Source organism: Cupressus sempervirens, chromosome 3, assembly GCF_028749045.1.
Source record: "Cupressus sempervirens isolate cs-2001-9-10 chromosome 3, ASM2874904v1, whole genome shotgun sequence".
In the NCBI taxonomy this organism is placed as follows: Eukaryota; Viridiplantae; Streptophyta; class Pinopsida; order Cupressales; family Cupressaceae; genus Cupressus; species Cupressus sempervirens.
The window spans coordinates 709,892,973-709,917,079 of NC_143120.1; the positions used below are offsets into that span (position 1 = coordinate 709,892,973).

At 32.4% G+C, this 24,107-nt stretch overlaps 1 protein-coding gene across 1 annotated transcript; it reads right to left on the minus strand.

Annotated features, from left to right (window-relative positions):
• Nucleotides 1-925: 925 nt before the first annotated feature.
• On the minus strand, nucleotides 926-19,184 carry LOC149568732 (putative 12-oxophytodienoate reductase 11). Its single transcript, XM_089816770.1, has 4 exons — nucleotides 18,901-19,184; nucleotides 17,641-17,657; nucleotides 17,153-17,557; nucleotides 926-984 (listed from the first exon to the last, which is right to left on the minus strand). Exons 1-4 carry the CDS (start codon nucleotides 19,182-19,184, stop codon nucleotides 926-928), a joined length of 765 nt encoding a protein of 254 aa, XP_089672896.1.
• Nucleotides 19,185-24,107: the final 4,923 nt, after the last annotated feature.

Here is a 24,107-nt window from a genome sequence, read left to right on the forward strand (position 1 = left end):
ATTTAGGTCCAAATACTACAAGATGCTGCTACGTACTTGTCCAGCTATTACCTGTGATGTAGTGATGATAAAACACTCTTTGGCCACATGGCAAAGCACTCCCACATGCTTGTCAACCAGCAAAAAAGGCAATAGCAAATAAAGTAGTGCAGAAAGAAACTTCTTCTCTTGTTTATGTTGAGTTTAGGGTGTGTTAGTAAGTTGTGGGTTGTATCCAGATACATCCTAGCATATTAGGATGTATCAAATATGTTTCTATGATGAACTGTTGCCTGTACATGACACTTTGGATATGATACATCGTAACATGAGTATGGGATATGATTGCAATGAAGCCAAAGTTGTAATATTACATAATCCTTTATTACATTTGTCATCAAATTGAGCTCAAATAGGTTGGTACAATACTAAAAACTCTAGAGCTGTTGGAATCTCATTTAGGATATTAAAGGTTCAGTTCTATCTTTTATGAATGTAATCAATTTTATTGTTTTGGGATATAGCCTCTCTTATTATGTTGCTTAATTGTGTATGAGTTGGGAAAAGTTACATATCTACTCATTTCAATTGTATAACTTTATATTGATTATTGATAGTCATAGGCAGATTGTGAGTTGTGATTACAAATGTAAATGTGCATGTCTTCACTGTCTATAGATTAGGATTATAAATCTGAGTTCATAGGTTCTTTATACATTCATAAAACTACAAATTTGCTCCTTTTTATTTTAGAACATTGTAAGTTTAAATGAGCATGCCATGGATATTATTTTAGAAAACGAATAATCATGTGTCAAAAGTTGTAAGTCACAAGGTATTTGCAACGCTAGCAAGATTGGACTGAGAAGTCACAACATAATCCATTGAATACAAATTTCAAAATATATTTTACACTTTTGTAGTAATTTCTCATTATGTTTGTTCATTATTTATATAGGTCAATGGATTTGACAGCTTCTTCAATGTGTCGATGTGGTGCTGGACCTGTAGCAATGAAAATGTCACATACAGAGAAAAATCCTGGGCGTAAGTTTTTGTGTTGTCCAAATAAAAGAAATGGCTGCAATTTCTTTGAGTGGGTCAAAGATGACTCATCTACATCAACCACATCAAAATCTACACAAGAAGAAAGGAAAGATTGCAAGTTGTGCATTGTGCGGGAGACATCTGCTAGGGAGATTGGTTCCATGGCGAAAGCCGAAATCACATTTCAACGTAGACTTAATTCTATTCTAATATTTATAAACACACTATTGGTGATGGTGATTGTAATTTTACTAATGAAATGACCATTTTGTTGTAAAGAACTTATGATCATGGAGACTAAATCTTTTACAAACTTATGAAATGAGCAAATATTACTAATTTGACGAGTATATTATTGTGTGTAACATTTTTTGTGTTTATATCTATTCATTTAAAAAATGTTAAAAAAAAAAAATTTTACCGAACTTATGAAATGAGTAAATTTTACTAATTTGACAAGTATATTATTGTGTATTCATTTAATAAATGTTAACAAAAATAAATTTATCGAACTTAAGAAATGAGCAAATTTTACTAATTTGACAAGTATATTATTGTGTATAACATTTTTATGTTTATATCTATTCATTTAAAAAATGTTAAAAAAATAATTTTACCGAACTTATTAAATGAGTAAATTTTACTAATTTGACAAGTATATTATTGTATATTCATTTAATAAATGTTAACAAAAATAAATTTACCAAACTTAAGAAATGAGCAAATTTTACTAATTTGACGAGTATATTATTGTGTATAACATTTTAATGTTTATATCTATTCAATTTAAAAAATATTAAAAATAATGATTTCTTATTAATTTCATTAAATAAAATAGATTTATAAAAAAAATTCTCTTTACAATAAATTGAAATAATTAACCCAATATAATAATATATTAAAACAAATAAAATATATTAAAATAAATAAAATATATTAAAATATAAACTTAACTGTATTCCAATTCCAATATTGTACAAACAAACAAGGGAGTAACATATTCCCAATCAAATACTATGCGAACCAAACAAGAATGGGATTGGTCTTTTCCATTCCCATTCTCCATTTCTATTCCTATTCCAAATTTCCATTCTAATTCTCTATTCCTACGCTTGCAACCAAACGGGCCCTAAGGGTCTGTTTGGTTAGTGGAATTTAAACAATTCGGATTTCTACAAACTTTGGTTTAGCCAAATCAAGGTTTTGAATATTTTCATTCCGATTTTTGGGATTTTACTGAAATTGTTTGTTTCACTCGGAAAATGCGTGTGAAGTGCATAAGCTTGGAGTTGAAGGCAAATTTCAAAAAGTAGTCCAATCTATTGTTTTTACACTCCTTAAAAAACAATACCAGGTTTTGATTTTCAATTCCTACTTGCTAGTAGGAAGTTGGAAAACTTAGTTTTGAGGTAAAATTGGAAGTCTCGTATGCTAATTCCATTTCGCAAATTTTCAAACAAACGCACAAATTTTCAAATTCGGGTTTTGAAAAAGCCAATTCCTGTCATCTTCCAGGGACCAAATAGACCCTAAAAGAAAATGTGTAAATTCAAATCTCAAACTAGGAACATTACACACATTACCAAGGCCAGTCATATACATATTACGTTTCAAGCATACAAATTCAATTGAGAGCATCTCATGCAAGTAATTGTTGACACCAAAAATAACCATCGAAGAGGATGAACAAGATACCCACACTCATTGAAGAGTCAAAATTGTGGTTGTTCTAGGTATTTTCTCATTTTCAAATTACACTACATTTATAGAGCTTCATATTTTGTATTAGAAAATCATGTATTAGAGGGAGATATTGTTCAACCATTTTTCACTATTGCACAAGTTTCATATCACATTGCATATATAAAGCTCAAGTGTCATATCACATTGCATATATAAAGCTCCATCTTTTGTTTTTAAATGTCTTATATTATTAGTCAAATAGTAAAATATGCTATAAAATCTAGTAAGAAAAAAAAATCAAGAACAAAAAAGAAAAATGTTGAAAGGGGAGCCAAGCAACACACTTCCCCCACAAAAATAGACGTACCAAACAAGAAATGATAAGACAACCAATCATTAGACTATTGAGCAAAGAAAAAGAAGAAGAAGATTTCCTCTTAGATCCTTTCTTGTGGGATCTAAAGGTCATATCAAAAGGAGGAGAGATATTATTTTATTGTTTTCTTTTGTGCATAATCCATCCTTCAACCCTGGCAACCTTAGCTTGCCAAATCTCCAAGTCCACATAATTGTTAGAACTAGTACTAGCAGGGATAGTAGGCTCTCCAAGGGTAGGGACAGATGAAGAACCAACACCAACAAAAGACACAATGCCTCCAACAATGACAGGGGTAATGAGCACATTAGGGGCACGAGGAGAAGATGAGACAACACCAATAGTCAAATTGACAAAGTTTCTTTTAGGAGGGACAACAATCACATCTTCAACTCCACCATTTATAACCAATAGTGGGATCAAGGGGAGACTCACAATCAAGGGCTAGCTTTGGTTAATTGGAAATAACTTGCCCATCCAAATGAGGAGAGTCCTTAAGAATCGTATAATGATGAGTAGAAACACCCTTCTACCATGAGGAAGACTTTTCTAGTTTAGCTCTCTCTACTTGCATTTAAATGCACATGCTTGGTCTTGAAATGCTTTGTATTTAAAAGGGATTCCCTCATAGTTCAAAGTCTAGATCCAAAAATCCTTTGAAGACTTGAGTTTAATCTTTGCAGGAAAACTCTTAGAAGCATTAATATCAACTAAAATGCAAGCAAAGGTAGAGTGGAGAATATCAAAGGACTTCTCATCTACGATAAGAATCTCCAAGTGTGTCCCCAACTTATGCAAAGTGTAGTGCCTACCCTTGGTTTGCATTTTGTTATCATCGCTGAACTCTTTTAGAGCTAGTTTCATGTTGATGATTAGTAACATTATTATGAGATTATTAGATATTGTGCTATGGATTCAGTTTATTATGTGATGAGATTACTTAGACTCTACATTTCATGTATATATAATGATTGTTTTTAGTATTCGCAATTATTGATGATGATTATTACATTGCTTTCAGTTATTAATGATGATTAATAAGATGATTTATTATCATATGTGTTTTCTTATGGATACTTACCCCATACTTGCATGTGTATGGTGTGCGTGTTTGCTTTGTGTGTTTGCTTTTGTATGGCGTGTCTGATGTGGTTAAGGAAGGGAGTCGTAGTCACTTGCTAGTCGGGATCTACACGATGCACCACTTCCTGCCATTGCCTGTTTAGTTTAGTATATATTGTGCTTGTACATGCATGGTTTTTATGCAGGTTGCAGGTACTGGGTTTCAACATCCCTGAATTGTCAGGATGAGCGTACCGTATCACATTATCTCAATGATAAGAGAGGGGAGATAAATTCTCAAGTCCAAATCCCAACCCTTTAAGCCATTTGTTCTAATTGAAAAATTAGGACAAGTATCTAAGTTGAGTACCCTCCGAATGCATCAGATGATGTAATTCATGATATAAACCCCTTGATTTGATTTGTATGTATTTTGGCTATGATGGATTTTTCGTATTTTTACCTTTGTGAGTCTTTGGAGTATTTTCTATTAATTAAGCCTAATTAAAAGATTTAATTAATGGTTTAATTAAATGCAAAATTAATATGATATTTTATTATTTATTTTATTTAATTAATTGAGAAATTAATTAAATAAAATAATTAAATCTGAAGATAAAAGTTAAAAGTTTAAATTTGAAATGTGACAATATTTATTTTAATAATAATATATTTGGAGCTCATTTTTAAATAAATGACTAAATAATAATATTATTAAAGCTAATAAATATTTTAGCAATAAAGTTTTGGAAAATGAAATTTAAAAGTGGAAAATATATTTTAAATTATTAAAAGATTCTAAATATCATATGATTAAAATATAAATATATTAAGATTGAAAAGAAGAGATATTAAAGTTAGTGCATGAGACTTAATAAATTAATTAATTTGGAAAGAGTAAAGTAAATTGGAGTTATAAGCTTGCGTGAAAATTAACATGTGTCAACAACACGAGGGTTAGTGCATCAATTAAGCACAAGGTGTCTACAATTCTATGACTCATCAAAAGAATTGGAAAAGACCCATGCTTAGTTGGTGACACCTTTCAGCGGTTTCAAGAAGCATTCCAAAGGTTTTTTGAGAGCTTTTGATATTCAAGCATTCATAAAAGCTTAAAAGAAAAGCTTAATAGAAGCTACAAGGAGAGGGGAAGCTACAAGATTAATGGAAGCCATGAGCTACAAGCTAAGATAGAAGTTTCAAAGCTTACATGCATGGGAGAAGATTCATATGCTCATATATTTTCTACTTGCTTCTACGCTCCTTCTAGCACCTCTAATCACTTGGAGGATTTGATCGGCTTGGATTCTTGGAAGAATTGCGAATGATGGAGAAGAAAAAAATTTTCTATGGACTTCTGAGGCATGACAAATTAGCATCAGTGTCCAGGTGCACTCGTGATATTCTCATATTTCCTTTGCACTCTTTCTCTTCCAGTCTTCATCATATCTGTTTAATGTGTCTGAATACTCTCTGTGATTGAATCTACTATTTGAAATTGGAATCTAGATATTTTATTTGGATGAGAAGAAAACAATAGAAAAATCCTAGTTCCAAATGAGAGAAATTAGATCTTAATCGGGTTTGGGTTCGAATTTATATTAAATTAGAAAGACAAGATTTGGAATTAAAATAGAAATTTTATGGTGAAAATTCGAATGATTAGATGTAATCTTTCTATCAATTATATTTTTAGATGCATATGAACAAACCCTTTTATGGTTAAATTTAGAGAACAATTATTTTAACAGGAAATTCTTAATTCATCACAAATTGTCCTGTCGCTGCCTCTTGGATAGACCCGAATTCAGTCATTCATAACTTTTTATCGGGATCGAATTTATTCGATCACTTCGATCAGAATTGGCACAACTTGGCCCTCTCCAACATATTTAAATTTTAGCCCGATCCAACGGTTCATTAGGGAGATATGGCTGTCGTACTGGGACTGTTTTATTCAAGAACGGATGTCTCTTCATCTTCCATAACCAAGAGTTCTTTATGCTTAAACTTCACAAAAATAATATATCAAAGTAATATAATCAGAATTTAATAATTATTTAATTAGTCTAAAAACTAATAAGAATGTTCTAAATGAATTAATGGAGATTTTTTTAATGAAAAGTTGTGGATGGAGCTGATGGATAGAGATATTGAATTAATAGAGAATAGATGACTTTCAATATTAAATACTATTTAACATATATAATTAAGAGGTGGTAATTTATAAAAGTGTTTAATGATGATTATTAAGAGACTCAAATTTTAATGATATCAGATTTAGATTTAAATAAGAATTATTATATTGACAAGGAGTCATAGTTACATTATAACATTGTTATAACATACCTACGATTTGAATTATTGATATGCCTTAAAGGTTAGTTAAATAATAACTAATGGGACTTATGGAAATATAGTTTGATGAGTTTATTATTTATTAATATTTGTTGGGTCTAACAAACTATTAATAAATAATGGTTTAAATAGTTATCAACAAATCTGATTAGAGATAATCTAGTGGAAATTATTTAATGAATTAAAGATATTATTGCAATCTTCCCTTATTAGAATCTTATTAATATGCATTAGTTTTATATGGTCTATTATCTAATCTAATTAAATTAAATTTAATTAAGATTAGTTAATAAGAAGTGTAATTAATTATTAGTCAATCTAAGTAAATGGATTAAAAGAAAAGATATTTTAATATAGTTTATATAGTGGACTTTTTATAATGTATATTGAATACTATTAAACAATTTTAGAGTTGTTTAATGAAGATGATAATGTTAAGAATTGGAGATTATTCATGTTAAAATCTACAATGAGTCTTATTGGTTTGTGACAGGGATCTTTTTCAAACAACTTTTATATAGACAAAACATTATTAGAACAATTAGAAAATGGAGTCTAATGGTTGATTTTAATATTGATTAAATACTTGTAAGATGATAATTTATATTATGTTGATTTAAATTTAGAAACTCTAAATGATATTGGATTAGGATTGAATTATTATGTTATTGGTTAATACGTTTGAATACCTTAATGGTATTAAGAGTTAGCTAATGAAATTCTATGTAAAAGTTCTCTAGATTGATTATTTATAGTTGTGATAAGTTTATTATTTATTAATGTTTGTTGGGTCTAACAAACTATTAATAAATAATAGTATAAATAGTTTAAATAGTTATCAACTAATACAAACAGAGTTACTCTAAAGGAGATTAGTTAATGATTGAAGTACTGTAAAAGATATTAATCAAATTGAATTGGTTAATAATTTGGAGGATTATCAGTTAACTGAATCAACGTACATAGGAAAAACTTATTTAAGATAATAATACTTGGTATTGAGGATTTATTATAACTTGTTATTATTAAAATATAAATGAGAACATTGTTGCAGAATGATGAATGTGATCTATTAATAAGATTCCCAATATAGCTTGTCATTAAATATTAGCAAGCTATTATTATTATTGAACTATGAACCTAAATATTTGTGTGTGGCTGACCTATAGTTATTAGTCAACTAATATTCATTGGGTTGATGGTTTGGTTGTGAAATTATTAATTAAATCAATTAACTAGAGTTAATAGGATTTAGTTAATAATTAAGTTATGTAATAGAGATTTAATTGATATAATTCTTTTAATGAGATTGTAGAAATATTAATATCAAGTTGATAGGTCTTATTTCGATGACTTGAATAACGACTTTAGATATTTTAATGGTGAAGACTTAGTAATATATAATTGAGAATTATTAGAACGATTAAAGGTCAAAGATTGTGAACCGATATTAATTGATCATTCTAATAAAGTTATAATCTCTTATTCGAAGAATGATAATTGGTCCTCTTATAATATAACGAATAATGATCCTAGAAAAGTTGAAAGGTTAATTAATTAGAATGTGGATCATAGTTAAATAAAGAGATGTTCAATTTAATTAAAGGCCAATAAGTAAATACTTCTCCTTAAGTTATTTTTAGAATGTCATTCTTAATAATGGAAGGATAATGCTATTGGGGAACAAATGGGTTGACTTGTAGGTCAAATAAAGAAACTTAAGACACTTGAAAATATACTTGCAAACAGAAAATTGGAAACCTCTACACTGATTCAACTATGTAAGATAGCAAAACCAAAAACATGTGTTTGCATCGTGTATTCTATATGCTTCTTGTTTTGGGTTTTGGGTTGACTAGCATTGACCAGTCCTAGGTTGTGACCAGAGGCTCGGGGGTTATGAAATTGTGATGACATGTTGATCTTTATTGGTCTCGATCTTTATAAACCCAACCATGGTAATGTGATCGTGTGCTCTATGAAATGTTTGTATTTACTGATTGTTATTGTTCATCAGTCTTCATGTGTGAAGTTGAGATGTATGTGTATGAGACACTTGAGCTAATCATTTTTGAGTCATCGATCAGTTATCCTTGGATTGCTTTGTAGTCGCCATGATGGGACTAAAGTATTGATTTATTTCTTGATGATGTCATATTGTGACATGTTTGACTCAACCATTTTGGAGTCTTCAATCAGTGTGATTTTAAGATATTATTGGTTGCTTATTGAGAACCAATGGATTGTGATGATATATTTTGGTTATTGAGAACCAATGGATACTTATGATTATCAGTGATGCCTTCAGTTGCCAATAGAGAACTGTTGTGATCATGATTTTCTATGGATGCTTTTCGGATGCTCATGGAGATTTGATGATTCTTATCTTGGAGATTTGATGATTCTTATCATGGATATTTGATGATTCTTTTTATGAATTTTCTTTACAGTCGCTTGTACAGGACTGTGGTGATTTATGATTCCATGAGCATTAGGGTAGGTAATCTACTTGTAGTGTCGGGAAGTGGCTTGCAATGGGGGCCGGGGCCCTAAGTGGCTGCCAGGGTAACTCATTGTAAGTTTGGTTAATAAATGATAACATTTACACACTAAATGGGGATTAAATGAACCTAAAAAGATAATTGTTTTGGTTCTCGCCCATGCCTTGAGTGCTTGTATAGGTAGGATGGGAGTAGTGAGAACGCATGGTTGCGACCTTGCATTCCATAGTATGCCTCATCAGTATGAGAGGATACTAGTGGCCGCATGAGATCTGTATGGACCCGTGGAGTTTAGCTAACTGCCAGGGTAACTTGTACGAGATAAATGTGATGACACTTTCCCGCTTGCAGAGTAGGTTTCCTACATGTCATTGTTGTGCCTCTGGAAATTAGATGTCGATTTTGTGTGTGTTGGAACCTTTGAGTAGTATACTTTTAGGTTTCCTAGACTTATAGAGATTTATGCTTTGTGGATTGATAGCCTGTTTGGGACTTGAGATTATCTCCTCAGCACGGTGGGAGTGGACCACTTAGGTTCCACGCGGTCGGGTGGTAGCAATTTTTCCACTCTTATCATTTGAGATCCGTCGGAGACACCGTGGCTGGAGCATTCTTGGTTGGTATTTATCTTCATTATGTTCTTGGAGCATTATGATAGATGATATACCTTATGATGGATGTATTTACTGGTATGTTCTTATATTGATGATTTGTATATGTTAGACGATGGTATCCTATGCTTTACTTTGCATGTTAGTAGGATGTTTTAGGAGTGACATTCCTACTATGTTATAGCCGATGATCTCTTCGGTGCTTTGGGATGTTATGCACAGAGGGATGACTAGGATCCACGATGGTCTAATGATGCTATTAATGGTTGGGAGGAACCGTGCACTTAGTTTATTTTGTTTGATCTTTATGATAGATGTATATGTCTTTTATGATGATGTATCATGTAATTATCTCTACTTTGATGTATCATGGAACTGGAATAGGATGATGTACCTTATTTCACATATGTATATTCTTTTAAGCCTTCATACCCTGTGACATGTACAGTGGATGATTGAGCATTTGAAAATGTAATGTAGGAACATTGGACTTATCATTATTATTCATGTGGATGTTGTACTAGATGGATTCATGTATGTTAGTTAATTTAGATGTGATACAACGTTAAGGGATCTTTAAAGAATGTAGCCTGTTATGTATATATGTTATGTTTATTTTCATTTGAATTGTTGCTCTTGCTTCCGCAAATGTTATGAATGGTTTTATCTTTCATGTTTAAAAAATAAATAAAAATAAATTTGTTTGGCAAACTTAGCAAAATTCTTTGGATCCCTTGGCGGGGCATTACACAAAGACTACGTTAACTCAAAGATGCAAAGGGAGGTAGGGAAGGCTAACCCAGATAGACCTTGCAAAATGATTTTGAAGAAGGATCAAAATCTTCATGTCAGGGCTTCATCATCAAAGGGAAGTGATTATCACGGGTAGAAAATATGCTTGCATAGAATGGTTGAACTGAATCCATAATGATAGGCTCTTGGTGAATGGTAATCTATTGGTGAAGCCTAGGGAGAGAGAGTCAAAAGCCCCTAAATCTACAAATGATAGCGCAAGAGGATAGGTTAGAGGCTACTCGATCAATCTTTGTCACAATCTCCTCTTCCAACATAATCTATGAAACAACCTCAACCTTACTAGTTCCAGCAGTAACTCTCTGCATAGGAACTTCGATTAGGTTCATAAAGGCCTCCACCAACCTCTTTACCTACAATAGGTGAAGAGGACACTAGAGTTGTAGCAACAACCACCCATACTATTGCAACACTAACATTATCCACCAGTGCAGGAACCCTAGTGATTGGACCCTTTAAAAAATCAATTGTAGAATCTCCAACCGCTAGAGAAGCAACAACACAAGAAGATTTTCCCTCATTTAGACTACACACAATCCCTTGGAAAAAGAAGGCTGAGATAATGTAGATGAAGTGACAGCCAACCCCATACTTGGGAACCAAGCCCACCTTTAATTAATCACACCTTGAGAGAAGGCGGTGACCTTAAGGGAAGCACAGGGAGGGTATCCCCCAATTCGCATGGGCCAACCTCAACATAAAACTTGTAGAATCAACTCCACTCGTAGTGGGAGCAACAACCACAAACATGTCACCAAGTTTGTGATTCAAAGTATTTGAGCGGGGAAGACATCTTCGAAAATTGTATGCGAAAAAAATAAAAGTAAGAAAAATAAATTAAAAAAATATGTTACTTGTTTGTAATCGTTTATGTTATTCAGTTTATTTTGCATTTATTTGACACCTATTATCTGTGTAAATAGTTCCATAAATTCTTCACATTTGACATACCCAACGTTGACTTTTTTTTCGTTGCACTTATAATTTTACCGACAACTCTAACTACATGGTTGCATGGCCATGCATCATTGTTAATCACTATTTGACAAATACGTATATAAAACTAGCTATATATACCTCTATATATATTACGCCGAGATTAATCGTTCTCGAGGCGCCTATTTTTATTTAATCCCAAAGTTATTTTAATCGAAGTTGGGATTAATGAAAATAAAAATAGGCGCCTCGAGAACGATTAATCTCGGCGTAATATATATAGAGGTATATATAGCTAGTGGCAGTCGCGGCGCAATAGGACAAATATTTACTTTTTATTTTTTATTTTGATAAGGTTACTATAAAATTGTTAATTAATTTTTAATTAGAGTTGTATGAAGTTAGTATAAAATTATGCTTCAAAATATTTTTAAAAAATTAATATAAGGAGTTTAATATACATTAAAAATATATTTTTTATTTTTGGGATATTGTAATGTAAAATGTTATAGTCATACATAGATATATGGTTAGGGACAAAGTTACCATTATAGTTAATGTTAACCTTAGGGATAGAATTAGGGTTAGGGTTAGCATTAGAGTTAGGGTTGGAGTTAGGGTTAGGGTTTGAGCTATGGTTAAGGTTAGGGATAGAGTTATGGTTATGGTTATTGCTAGAGTTATGGTTATGGTTTAGATTAGAGTTATGTTTATGCTTAAGGTTAGGGTTAATGTTATGGTTATGGTTAAGGTTAGGGTTAGAGTTATGGTTATGATTAGGGTTAGTGTTAGGGTTATAGTAAGGCTAACGTTAGGGTTAGGGTTAAGGTTTGAGTCAAGGTTAAGGTTAGAGTTTAAAGGGTTAGGGTTTGAGTTAGGATCAAAATTAAGGTTAGGGTTAAGGTTAGAGTCCAATTATGGTAGAGTCAAATCCAAAGTTAGAGTTATGCTCATGGTTAAGGCTAGGGTTAGACTTATGCTTATAGTTAGGGTTAGGGATAGGGTTAGAATCCAATTATGGTAAAGTTAGAATTAGGGTTAGAGTTAGGGGTAGAGTTATGCTTATGGTTAATGTTAGGTTTAGAGTAATGCTCATGGTTAAGGTTAGGGTTAGAGTCATCATTATGGTTATGGTTAGGGTTATAGTGGGGATAGGGTTAGGGATAGGGTTTGAGTCAAATATATCTTTTAATTTAATATAAGGAATTTAATTTAGATAATTTTTTTTTTTTTTGGGATATTGTAATGTAAAATGTTATAGTCATACGTAGATATATGGTTAGGGACAAAGTTAACATTACAGTTAATGTTAACCTTAGGGATAGAATTAGGGTTAGGGTTGGAGTTAGGGTTAGGGTTTGAGCTATGGTTAAGGTCAAGGATAGAATTATGGTTATGGTTATCATTAGAGTTATGGTTAAGGTTCAGATTAGAGTTATGTTTATGGTTAAGGTTAGGGTTAGAGTTATGGCCATGGTTAAGGTTAGGGTTAGAGTTATGGTTATGGTTATGATTAGGGTTAGGGTTATAGTAAGGCCAGGGTTAGGGTTAGGGTTAAGGTTTGAATCAAGGTTAAGGTTAGAGTTAGGGTTAGGGCTTGAGTTAGGATCAAAATTAAGGTTAGGGTTAGGGTTAGTGTCCAATTATGGTAGAGTCAGATCTAGAGTTAGAGTTATGCTCATGGTTAAGGCTAGGGTTATGCTCATGGTTAAGGCTAGAGTTAGAGGAAGGGTTATATTTAGAAGCTTTCTTATGGTCACAGTTATATTAAGGAGGGGAGTAAGGGTTGGGATTTTAGATTATATTTATTATTATATAAGGTGCCCTATATAATAATATGTATATTCCCACGCTCATGGATAAGGTTAGGGAAAGAAGTAGGACCATGGTTATTAGTGTTACATTTAGAATTTCATTTAGGAGGGCATTGTGTGCTATTTTTTCCCCCTATTCAACCCATCACTGATGTCTGATCTGAGAGACCTTAAATGGGATAGGTTCTTTGCAGAGGGTTAACATCACTAAATTTGGCGGCTAACATTTTGTGTTGGCTCAATTTCTTCATTGACCACGCTAGATCATTTTTTCTTGGTTGGGTTGATTCATGCTGCGAGATTCGATAACTCTTATTTCTTCGCGAGCTATCTTCCCATCTTCCCAAAAGTGCAAGATGTTGCCATGCATTCCCATTCTAAATTTTCTTTATACGCTAGTGTCTTCGAAACACTCTAAAGCCTAGAATTGCACAAGATGCTGCCATGCATCTCCATTCTGATGCATCGTCATGCTACATTGTTTCTTCAATTCTCTGAAGCCCAAAATTGCATCATGCTACCATGCATTGCCTTTCCAACATTTCCTCACTCCACAATGCTTTCATGATTCTTTGAGACCCAAAATTGTGCCACATGGAGGGGGTTCACACCTTTTGTGCTATCTTCTTCGTTTGTTGGGAGGAATCTTTTCACTGCATCTTAGTCATCCATTGGAAATAAAGCCAATCTTGATCGACGAATGTGACTTAATCCTTCATTGGGAGGAGTTTCCTTGTTGCATCTCAGTCATCCTTTTTAAGGGGAGAATCTACATCGACGGTTGCGATTTAATCCTTCATTGGTGAGGATTCACGATGCATCTATGCCGTCTATTTTGAGAGGAAGACCTTCATTGATGACCATCATTCATTTTTGGGGAAACCAAATTCCCCCTTGGGATCAACCTTGCATTTTTTGTGGGAGGTTAAGACATCATGTTATCTCTTTTCATAGTTTTTTGCCAGCAACATGAATGTCTTTCCTCTTCTTTCCATGAGTCTCCATTCTAGCGCCTCCTTACGCTGCATTGTTTCTGCAATGCTCTAAAGCCCAAAATTGCGTCATGCTACTACATGTCACCTTTCTGACATTTCCTCACTCTGTAGTGCTTTCGCGAGGCTCCAAGACCCAGAATTGTGCCATGTAGTGGGGGTCCCCACCTTTCGTGCTATGGTTACAATTTAGATTTTAGGGTTATGGTTAGAATCAAGGTCAATTCTAGAGTTTATAGAATATTTAGAGTTAAGATTAGGGATTAAATATACATGAGGGTTAGCATTGGGTTGTATGATAATTAAAGTTAGGATTATAGTTAGATATATCATTTAGATTAGGTTTTAGTCAGGGTTTAATTAGACTTAAGATTAGGGTGAGGATCAAGGTGAAGTCTATATTAGGGTTCATATCATGGTAGGATTGAAACTAATGTTAGGGTTAACATTGAAATTATGATTAGGGGTAAGGTGAAGATTTATATTTGGTCATGATTGTGGTTTGTGCTAGGATTAGGGTCTAAGCTATTATTAATTTTATGATTGTACCTTTAGGGTTAGGGTTTTGTTTAAGTTTATGATTATGGTTACAACTATGGTTTATGGTTCAAGTTTAAAGTTGGGAATGTGATTAGGATTAGGGATTAGTAAATTTTTTAAGAGTTCGGTTATAGGTTTACACCATGGTTAGGACCTTGGGACTGGATTTAGAGTTTAATATCATGGTTATCCATATAGGTAGGTTTAGGATTTTAATCAATATTTTGGAGTTTGTTTTTACATTATGGTTAAGGGTTAGATTTTAGGGTTAGGACTATAACCAATATTAGTGTGTAGGTTTTTGGTTTAGATTATGGTTTGGACTAAGATTTTCGTTATGATTAGAGTTTAGAATATCAATAGGGATATGTTTTAGTGCTATAATTATAGTTTAATGTTGGATTATAGTTATATTGTACATCATTGTTGGGGCTAGGGCTAAGGTAGGGGTTGTTGTTAGGGTTAACTAAGGATGACAATTAGGATGGTTTATCTTTTCAAGTAGAAAAAAAAACTCATATTGATTCAAAAACAAAGAAATTATACTTCGAAAATATTTTTCTATGTCATAATAGATTCATTTATTTTAATTATTGTATTAGTTAATTAGTTGTTTGATGTTTCAAAGTAAACATGGCTTATTTTATTTAAATTTAAATAATATTATTGTTTTGAATTGAATTTAGCTTAATTGTTAATGATCATATTTATATTTCTAATATTAACTCCAATTTGATCAAAGACCAAATATATTTTTGGTATTTTTGTAAACGAACTTGCTTAACACTTCCCTATTTCAAAGTTAATAAAATATCATTTCTATTGTCTTAGATTTGAGAGTAAGTATATTAAATAAGTAATAATAAATGAACATTATGATTAATATATTTCTAAAATAAAAATATATTACTTAAAAACTTGTTTACTTTAAATGAGTAAAGTACTCATTTACTTGTAAATTTTAAAAATAGAAATTAATCTACATATATATATATATATATATATATATATATAATATTTATTCTTTTTCCTATTTGCATACAAATTAATTAAAATCTAAACTTTAAACTACATAAATATTTTTAAAATATATATCCATCAATAAATAGTTTAGAATAAAGTCAAATCTAAAAATTAGACACATATAGAATCTTTTTAATTTCTATATACATGTTTTTCTAATTTATTTCTACAAACATGCAACTGATATTTCTATTATCCATTTTTTTCCATTTAAAAAAAATCTAGATGTAAATAGAATTTTTTTAGATGCATGCAATCTTTCTAATTTTTTCTACATACATATATTAACATTTCTATTTTATATTTTGTTTTTAGATTATGGTTATTTCAATCAAAATATGTAGATGTAAATAGAATTCTTTTCAAAAAAATTTATTTAAATTTAAATAATATTATTGTTTTGAACTGAATTTAGCTTAATTGTTAATGATCATATTTATATTTCTAATATTAACTCCAATTTGATCAAAGACCAAATATATTTTTGGTATTTTTGTAAACGAACTTGCTTAACACTTCCCTATTTCAAAGTTAATAAAATATCATTTCTATTGTCTTAGATTTGAGAGTAAGTATATTAAATAAGTAATAATAAATGAACATTATGATTAATATATTTCTAAAATAAAAATATATTACTTAAAAACTTGTTTACTTTAAATGAATAAAGTACTCATTTACTTGTAAATTTTAAAAATAGAAATTAATCTACATATATATATATAATATTTATTCTTTTTCCTATTTGCATACAAATTAATTAAAATCTAAACTTTAAACTACATAAATATTTTTAAAATATATTTCCATCAATAATTAGTTTAGAATAAAGTAAAATCTAAAAATTAGACACATATAGAATCTTTTTAATTTCTAGATACATGTTTTTCTAATTTATTTCTACAAACATGCAACTGATATTTCTATTATCTATTTTTTGCCATTCTAAAAAAATCTAGATGTAAATAGAATTTTTTTAGATGCATGCAATCTTTCTAATTTTTTCTACATACATATATTAACATTTCTATTTTATATTTTGTTTTTACATTATGGTTATTTCAATCAAAATATCTAGATGTAAATAGAATTCTTTTCAAAAAATCTAGATGTATATAGAATTCTTTTAATTTTTTACATACATAAAATCTTTCTAATTTTTTTCTATATACATAAAAGAATAATTTCTATTTTCTATTTTTTATTTTCTATTTAAAAAAAAAAGCTATCATAAAGATTGATAAAAAAATTGATTGCATATGCATTCTTTATTTTGTGCACTAAATGCACAAAATAAACTGTATAGATTAAAACTTCTCGTGCTGGGCATGAGAATATACAATAGAAATATCAGTTACCAAGAATAGTCGGCCATAAGCAATCAAATCTGCCTTGCCATTGGAAATAGCTTCGTTACCATCATCCCGATCATAACCCCCTGTAGCCAAAAATGTTCCCTTGAATGTTGTTCTTATGGGAATCAGGCTCTTTTCACTCGCTATTGTCGTCTGCGAATTATCAATCTTGGGCTCAAAGAAATGAGCGTACAATATCTTATATTTATTCAGAGCCTCCGCCATGTGAAGTCCCAGTGCCTCTGGATTTGAGTCATATGCTTCTGCATGATCCGAAAATGGAGAAAGCCGAATTCCCACATGCTCTGCTCTGATTTCCTCCACCACTGCTTCCACAACTTCAAGTGCAAATCTGCAACGATTCTTCAATGTTTCGCCATAGCCATCTGTTCGATCATTCACGCTGTCCTTCATGAACTGGTCCACAAGGTACCCATGCCCCCCATGGATCTCAACACCATCAAACCCTGTTCATAAAAGGATTGATTATGTCAACAAAAGGAAAATTCTCTTCTTCAAACCAAGATAGATCAGAATAAAAAAAACATACCTGCATCTATTGCATTCCTGGCAGCATTTCAAAAATCAGCAACTATATTGGGAATTTCCTCTGTTTTCAGAGGTCAGGGAGGAAAGAAATCTGCCACATCCTTTCGGTTCGGAAGAGGGATCTTTCCAGAGATTGGTTTGCTTGTGGAGGAAACTGGAGATTGGCCATTAGGCTGATAATCTGCATTCCAATGTACCCATTAAATACACAATACACTGTTTGTTGTGGAGGAGAGCCAACCAAATTGAAATTAATTAAAATTGAAATCTAAATCAAAGTAGAATATTATAACTAATTTTGAATTTCAATTTACATCTACATCTAAATCTAAATGAAAATGTAAATAAAAAATAGAAATCTCACCTGCAAAAATGTTACTCCAAAACTTCAATTTACTCCTATTCAAAAACTCCAATCTAATCCTCCAATAACTTCCACCTCTTCCTTCCTGCAAAAATATAAAATGAAAATGAAATGAGGAGCCTTGGTTTTATAACTTCTGAGAGGCTCCTCATATCCCCCAACAGACGTCTCTTCACATTCCACGAATTTGTTTCAAATTCCCCCACTCCCCGCAAAAAATAAGCATGAATGTGCATGAAAAATTATATTTAACAAAAAAAAAAATCATATTGAGATTATTTCGCCCCTATTTTTTCGGGCCCTATTTTTTTGGGTCCTACTTTTTCGGGCCCTACTTTTTCGGGCCTATTATTTCGGCCTCCATTTGGCTTCCTATTATTTCGGCCAGCTATTATTTCGGCCAGCTATTATTTCAGAAATTCTTTTTTAATATTTAATTTGGAAGTTTGTAACTGCTCCCAATTCTTTTTTATTGACAAAAAATCTTGGCATATTCCCGTGCTGGGCATTTGTGCTGCCATTGTATAGAACGCCTCTCGGCGTAATTAGTTATCATTAGTACTCAAATCATATTGTTTTCAAATCATATAAATTATTAAATGAAAACTAATTTTGGATTGATTCGTTGGAATGCAAGAATTAGTTTCGATTTTTTTAAAGGGGCAGTTTTAGAAACGTCTCCTTTTGGAAACCCTATTATTATGCCCTTCTGTTTTTACCAAGTAGAAAATCTCATTGTTTGGGGTATCTTCAAAAAAGCTCAAGGAAAAACTGGACGATTATTACTACTCAATGGGTGTTAATGGTAAGAGTGATAAACTGGCCGTGTCGGCGACGGTTTATCCTTCATTTATGGGATGGTCAATTCTGTATATGATTGGAGCTGCAAAAGTTCACCCGCTGCCTGTTTTGCTGGGGTGTTGTTTGCTATTTTTCATGGTAGTGAGTACAGTTTGATCATGGTTTCTTCTGGGCCTCCACCACATGATGTGGGTTTTGTGTGGACGCAGAGTCTTCATGATGGGCTTATGCAGAGACCGGCCTCGAATACATTGCTTGCAGTGATGAATACGGTATACTTTAGATTTAGATTTCCTTTTAAGGCGTGTCTTATGTTTTGTAGCCTGTCGAATATCGCTTTTTTGTTTTCTTGAGAATATGGGTTCTGTCTTGTTTTCCATTTGCGTTATCGATTTGGTTATGTCAGCAAAAGATTATCATTTCAATCCAAAATGTGCCTTCACTAACCTAAAAGATTAGGCTTCTTTCCTAAAAATCCTCCATGTTCGCCTTTTCATGGCAACATAGGATATCGATTCCAGTCATATATGTCCATACCAACATAGGATATATAATTCTTGTCAGTGTTTTCAAAAGTTCATTAAAAGTCGAGAATGTGTGAAGAAAAGTATATTATGAATTCGTAGAGTTTGTTCCATATATTGGAAAAATTTATGTTGTTTATGCTTCCTCATTGGTCTGTAGCTTTGTGATTAAAATTACTATAATGACACCAAAACTGTAATGGGCACCTCTAGATGTCCCAAAAAACTAAACCAAATTGCTGAAAGGAATTATGTCAAACAGTTTGCATTCAACTTCTTAAAACCTCTTATAACTCCGGAAATCAAACGTTTATTTGTTTGTTGTGTTTCGTGCATGGAATTGGTATCATACAACATAAACAAGAAAGAAACTACAATAATATGCAAAGTGAAAATGAACGGCTGCTAATAAAATGTTATTTTCAAAATTCATAAAACCAAATACATGGCAGATTTATCAACTCACTAATTACTTTAGCAATATTGTCATAATACTCCAGCCCATGCTTACGAACTTGTTGTTACAATACTTTGTCCTCCAATCAGTCCACTACCTTCATAATACCATTCCCTCCAAGCAGCATAAACGTCGGACAAGTAGTGAAGAAGATATGAGCAAAATATCAAATCTGCCTGTAGCCGGAAATGCAACTAAACTGCTTGATAATGAAGCCAATAAGAAAGAATTCCAAAGGCCAAACCCCAAAGGAATGACGTCTAGAATGTTACAAGAGAGGATAGACGTCCTCAAATGCCAAGAATGGAGCTGCAACTCACACACCAATTTCTTCTCATATTCAACCTGTCTAATGAAGCTACAAATGCTTCCTTTTATTCTATTCCCACGGGTCCGCTCAACTCATATGGGCAATGTGGGATAAAGATGTGTAATATAAAACATATATTAAAATACCCCTTATGTCTCCCTTGGGTACACATCACCATAAAATAAATATTAAAGTAACACTTTAATATTTTACAATTAAATTAGACGTTACTTTAATAAAACTTCAGGCATTAAAATGTATTAGCAATCGGACTCCGAATAATGCGAGTGATAGCTCATCGGAAAGCTCTCACCGAGGAGTATCGAATCCAATCACCAAAATTGACCTGCACTGTGTCCTGCCGACTTACTAAAAATAGTATGCCTGAAACTGAGTAAATCAACTTCGTTTTGGCCCAAACTGGAAATGACTAGGCCAAAACACTCCAAGATCCCATTAAACCCTTCGTTAGCCCTCGGGACCATGTAGAACAAGGCTAACGCACACACACTTGGTCAACTGCTAAAATGGGGACATTACAAAAACTGGGTCTAAGTTGGCCTGAATAAGCTATTGGCTTTTCCCTCCAAAACTGTTGCATGTATGCGGGTTTTCTTGCTTGGTGTGTTTTCATTTTTATAAAAATCCAGGCCTAGAGCCAAATTTGAGTGATTTCTTTGATTTTGGTCTACAACTGTAGAGTATATCATTCAAGCCTTGCCTATGTAAAGAATGGAGGATGCCAATTTATCCGTCATAAAGTCTGCTGTAAAAAGAAAGGTTGTGTGAATGTCTTTAATTATTGGGAATCTATGATGTGGGTTTTATTTTACTGTTGAATCTTTATAGATGCAATATCAAGTAACAACTTGATGCATTCTAAAATGGTTGATTTCATTAGGAACTTGCTCAGTGATTGAAAAATCTTAAATCTAATTGATCCTATGAATACAACCTTCGGGGAATGATTGTTGTGTAATGGATAGTTCCAGTGGCTGTCTAACTATTTTCTCTCTTAGCATTATGAACTATTAAGCCTAGTAAAATTAGAGAGTAAAATCTTGTCAACACCTCCTATAATAATATTGAATTTTGATCGTACTAATGGGTGATTTTTGGCTAAGTCTTAAGCTTCTATTTACTCGAGTGGGCTGCTAAATATAGCTTGGACACCTAGGAGTTTCCTTGGAAAATAATAATTAGATGACCATCTTTTATATATGATCTGGGGATTAGTTTAGTCACCATTTATTTTATCCTGACTTTATTAACTATGTTAAGGAACTGGTAACTCAAATCATTAGTACTCAAATCATATTGTTTTCATTAGTACTCAAATCATATTGTTTTCACTTACCCATTACATGTACTCATTTCTAAAATTTCCTTAAACCCTTGTTTACTACATGCATAAAGGAGTTGTTATTATTAGTGTTCAAATAGATGTAAGTATACAAGAAACATACTACTTTTGTTCAAGACTTGTCACCATTTTGCACAAAATAAGTTGATAATTGAAGTCAAATTGGTTTTATATTTCACATATACATCATCATTCAAATACATTGTCAATCATTACCATTGTATATAACATCCTTACTCTATTCCATTCATATTTACCCATTTTCTAGCACTCCTTTATTGTAAAGCTCTCTTATCACATCTAAACTTTCAAATTCACATACAATGCTTATGGAGAAGTGCTAATGATATAATTCAAATAACTAACATGGATATAGTAGAGTGTTGACATCATTCACATATATCAACACAACCAGACTCTACAAAATTACGAAAGTGACAAGGAAAACTATTTAAATGCTCATCACCCAGTAGTTGGTTAAGTTGTTATTGCACCTTTCTCTCCACGACATCTCCACATGTCGTAGATGAAGAAATATCGAGATATATTCATGCCTTGCATCTCTTACCTTAATTCCATACATTGAGTGGCCCGCCACCATCCCATAGAAATTTGAGCACTTGAAATATGACTCCAAAATGGTCACAATATTGACCAATTCTTCATGGGACCAAATCCCATTGACAATCTTGTGATCCCCACAAGGTCTTTCTTCTCAAATTTATTTAAGACCAACCTGGAATCATGGAAGATCCAACATTTGGACATATATGTCTTAGAAAACCATGGTACATAGGTTTGAGAAAGCTTTGAAACACTATCACATTAATAAAGGCTACAAATAATACTGGATGAATAAATCCCTTCTTAGATATTTACCAAAAGTGTATGTTTTACGATTCAGCTCATAGTCATCTTAGTGTTGTGACTCCTAACAAGCCTTGTCATGTGTATAGTAAATGGATATTTGGAAAGTAGCTGCCCTAGTAACACCACTTCATTTGGTTGACAAGGAAGAGTTCTACTATGAATCCCTATCACATTAATTGTTATATGTGTTGACTATGAATCCTTGCCTCATTAATTGTTAGTATGTGCTCATTTATTACACTTTACCATGCCTACTATTTGTCTATGTGACTAACTTGATCACTTTCTATTGGTCTTATCTTAAAAAGAGAACAAATTATGTTTGAGACCATACTTCTATTCAAGCAAGCATGATTGTACAACATGGCATAGTTAGTCTCTTTCAATTGTTTGGTGCTCATCTTTAAACATAATTCAATTTTACTTTCTTACTGCCCCTACTAACATACATAGTGTACTAATTGCATGCAAATTAATGGGCCAGTCAAAATGAAGAATCCTACAAAGAAGAAAAGAGCATCCACAAAGTTGCCTTTTCATAAAAGAGGAGTAACGTTCTCTCCATAATCTGAAAGCATTCCTCCCATTCTCATAAATTAATGGTTGCAAGGCCACCAAAAATTATAGTACTACAAAATTTTTGGTCTCAATATGATATGGAACGGGCGCTGAAGATGTAGAGGAAAATGACATGTTAGTGAGGCTGCATTGAAGAAATGCCACATCCAAATAACAATAGTGTCCAAATGGTTGGGCAGTATCATTACCACCTCCAAGAAAAGTACCCTAACTATCATTACAATAATCAAAGAACAAATTGTTTAATAATGCAAAGAGATGGTAGGGGTTGGTCATGGATTGGAAATCATCAAGTTGAAGGCAATTTTTGCTCAAAATGTAGATGCAAGCCTTTCAAGTATAAGATGTCATGCAAGTATTGGTGGTATGTTTTTAAGAAACCTCATCCTAAGCTCACACTTCAAACAACTAAAGGCCTCAATAAGGAAAAAACACTCATACTTAGAACGATAATAGTATCTACTTCCTATAACACATTGTTGGTAGCATATGAGACAAATCCATATGGTCCAACTCACATGTGTTATTGTGATGAGATTGGTGTACATGCATGAGAAAATGGGGCAATGAGGGAATCAATTGGGAAAAGGGAGTAGGGGTGTTTCATACATCATACTCAATAGTTGAGAATGGATTCCTATTCTATGTTGTGTCAATTGGTTTTTAGGAAAAGTATTCCAAACCTCTTTCTTGTTAAAGGGGCAAAGGACGTTGAAGATTGACATTATGAAGAGATGGCGATGGTGTTTCCCCCACCAACAAACAACTCATTTTTTATGGCCATGATAGCTACATTGCCACGACAACCATCCTAGAGGGAAATATGCTCGACGTTAACTTACTCACGCTACATGCACAAATGACCAAATGCATGAGCATTAATGGTTTAGATGACGATTACTTGTTAGCGGCTTGAAGAATTATTTTGACTAGGTGAAAATAGGTTTTGAAAGGACCCGAAAACTTGTACATCAAATCTAAATATATGACAATATAAGGCCCAAATAGATACAATAGTGTGAGTCACCAAACAAAGATAGGGAACAACCAACAAATTCCCACCACAACGGACATCAATCCTCAACAAGGGAGCTTAAGATTTAGATTTAGATTTAGAACCTCTATTGTAGGACCACAAATTCTTATCCAGAGGACGGATGGAGTACTTAGATTTCTTTCCTTTTACCGCTGTCCATCCAT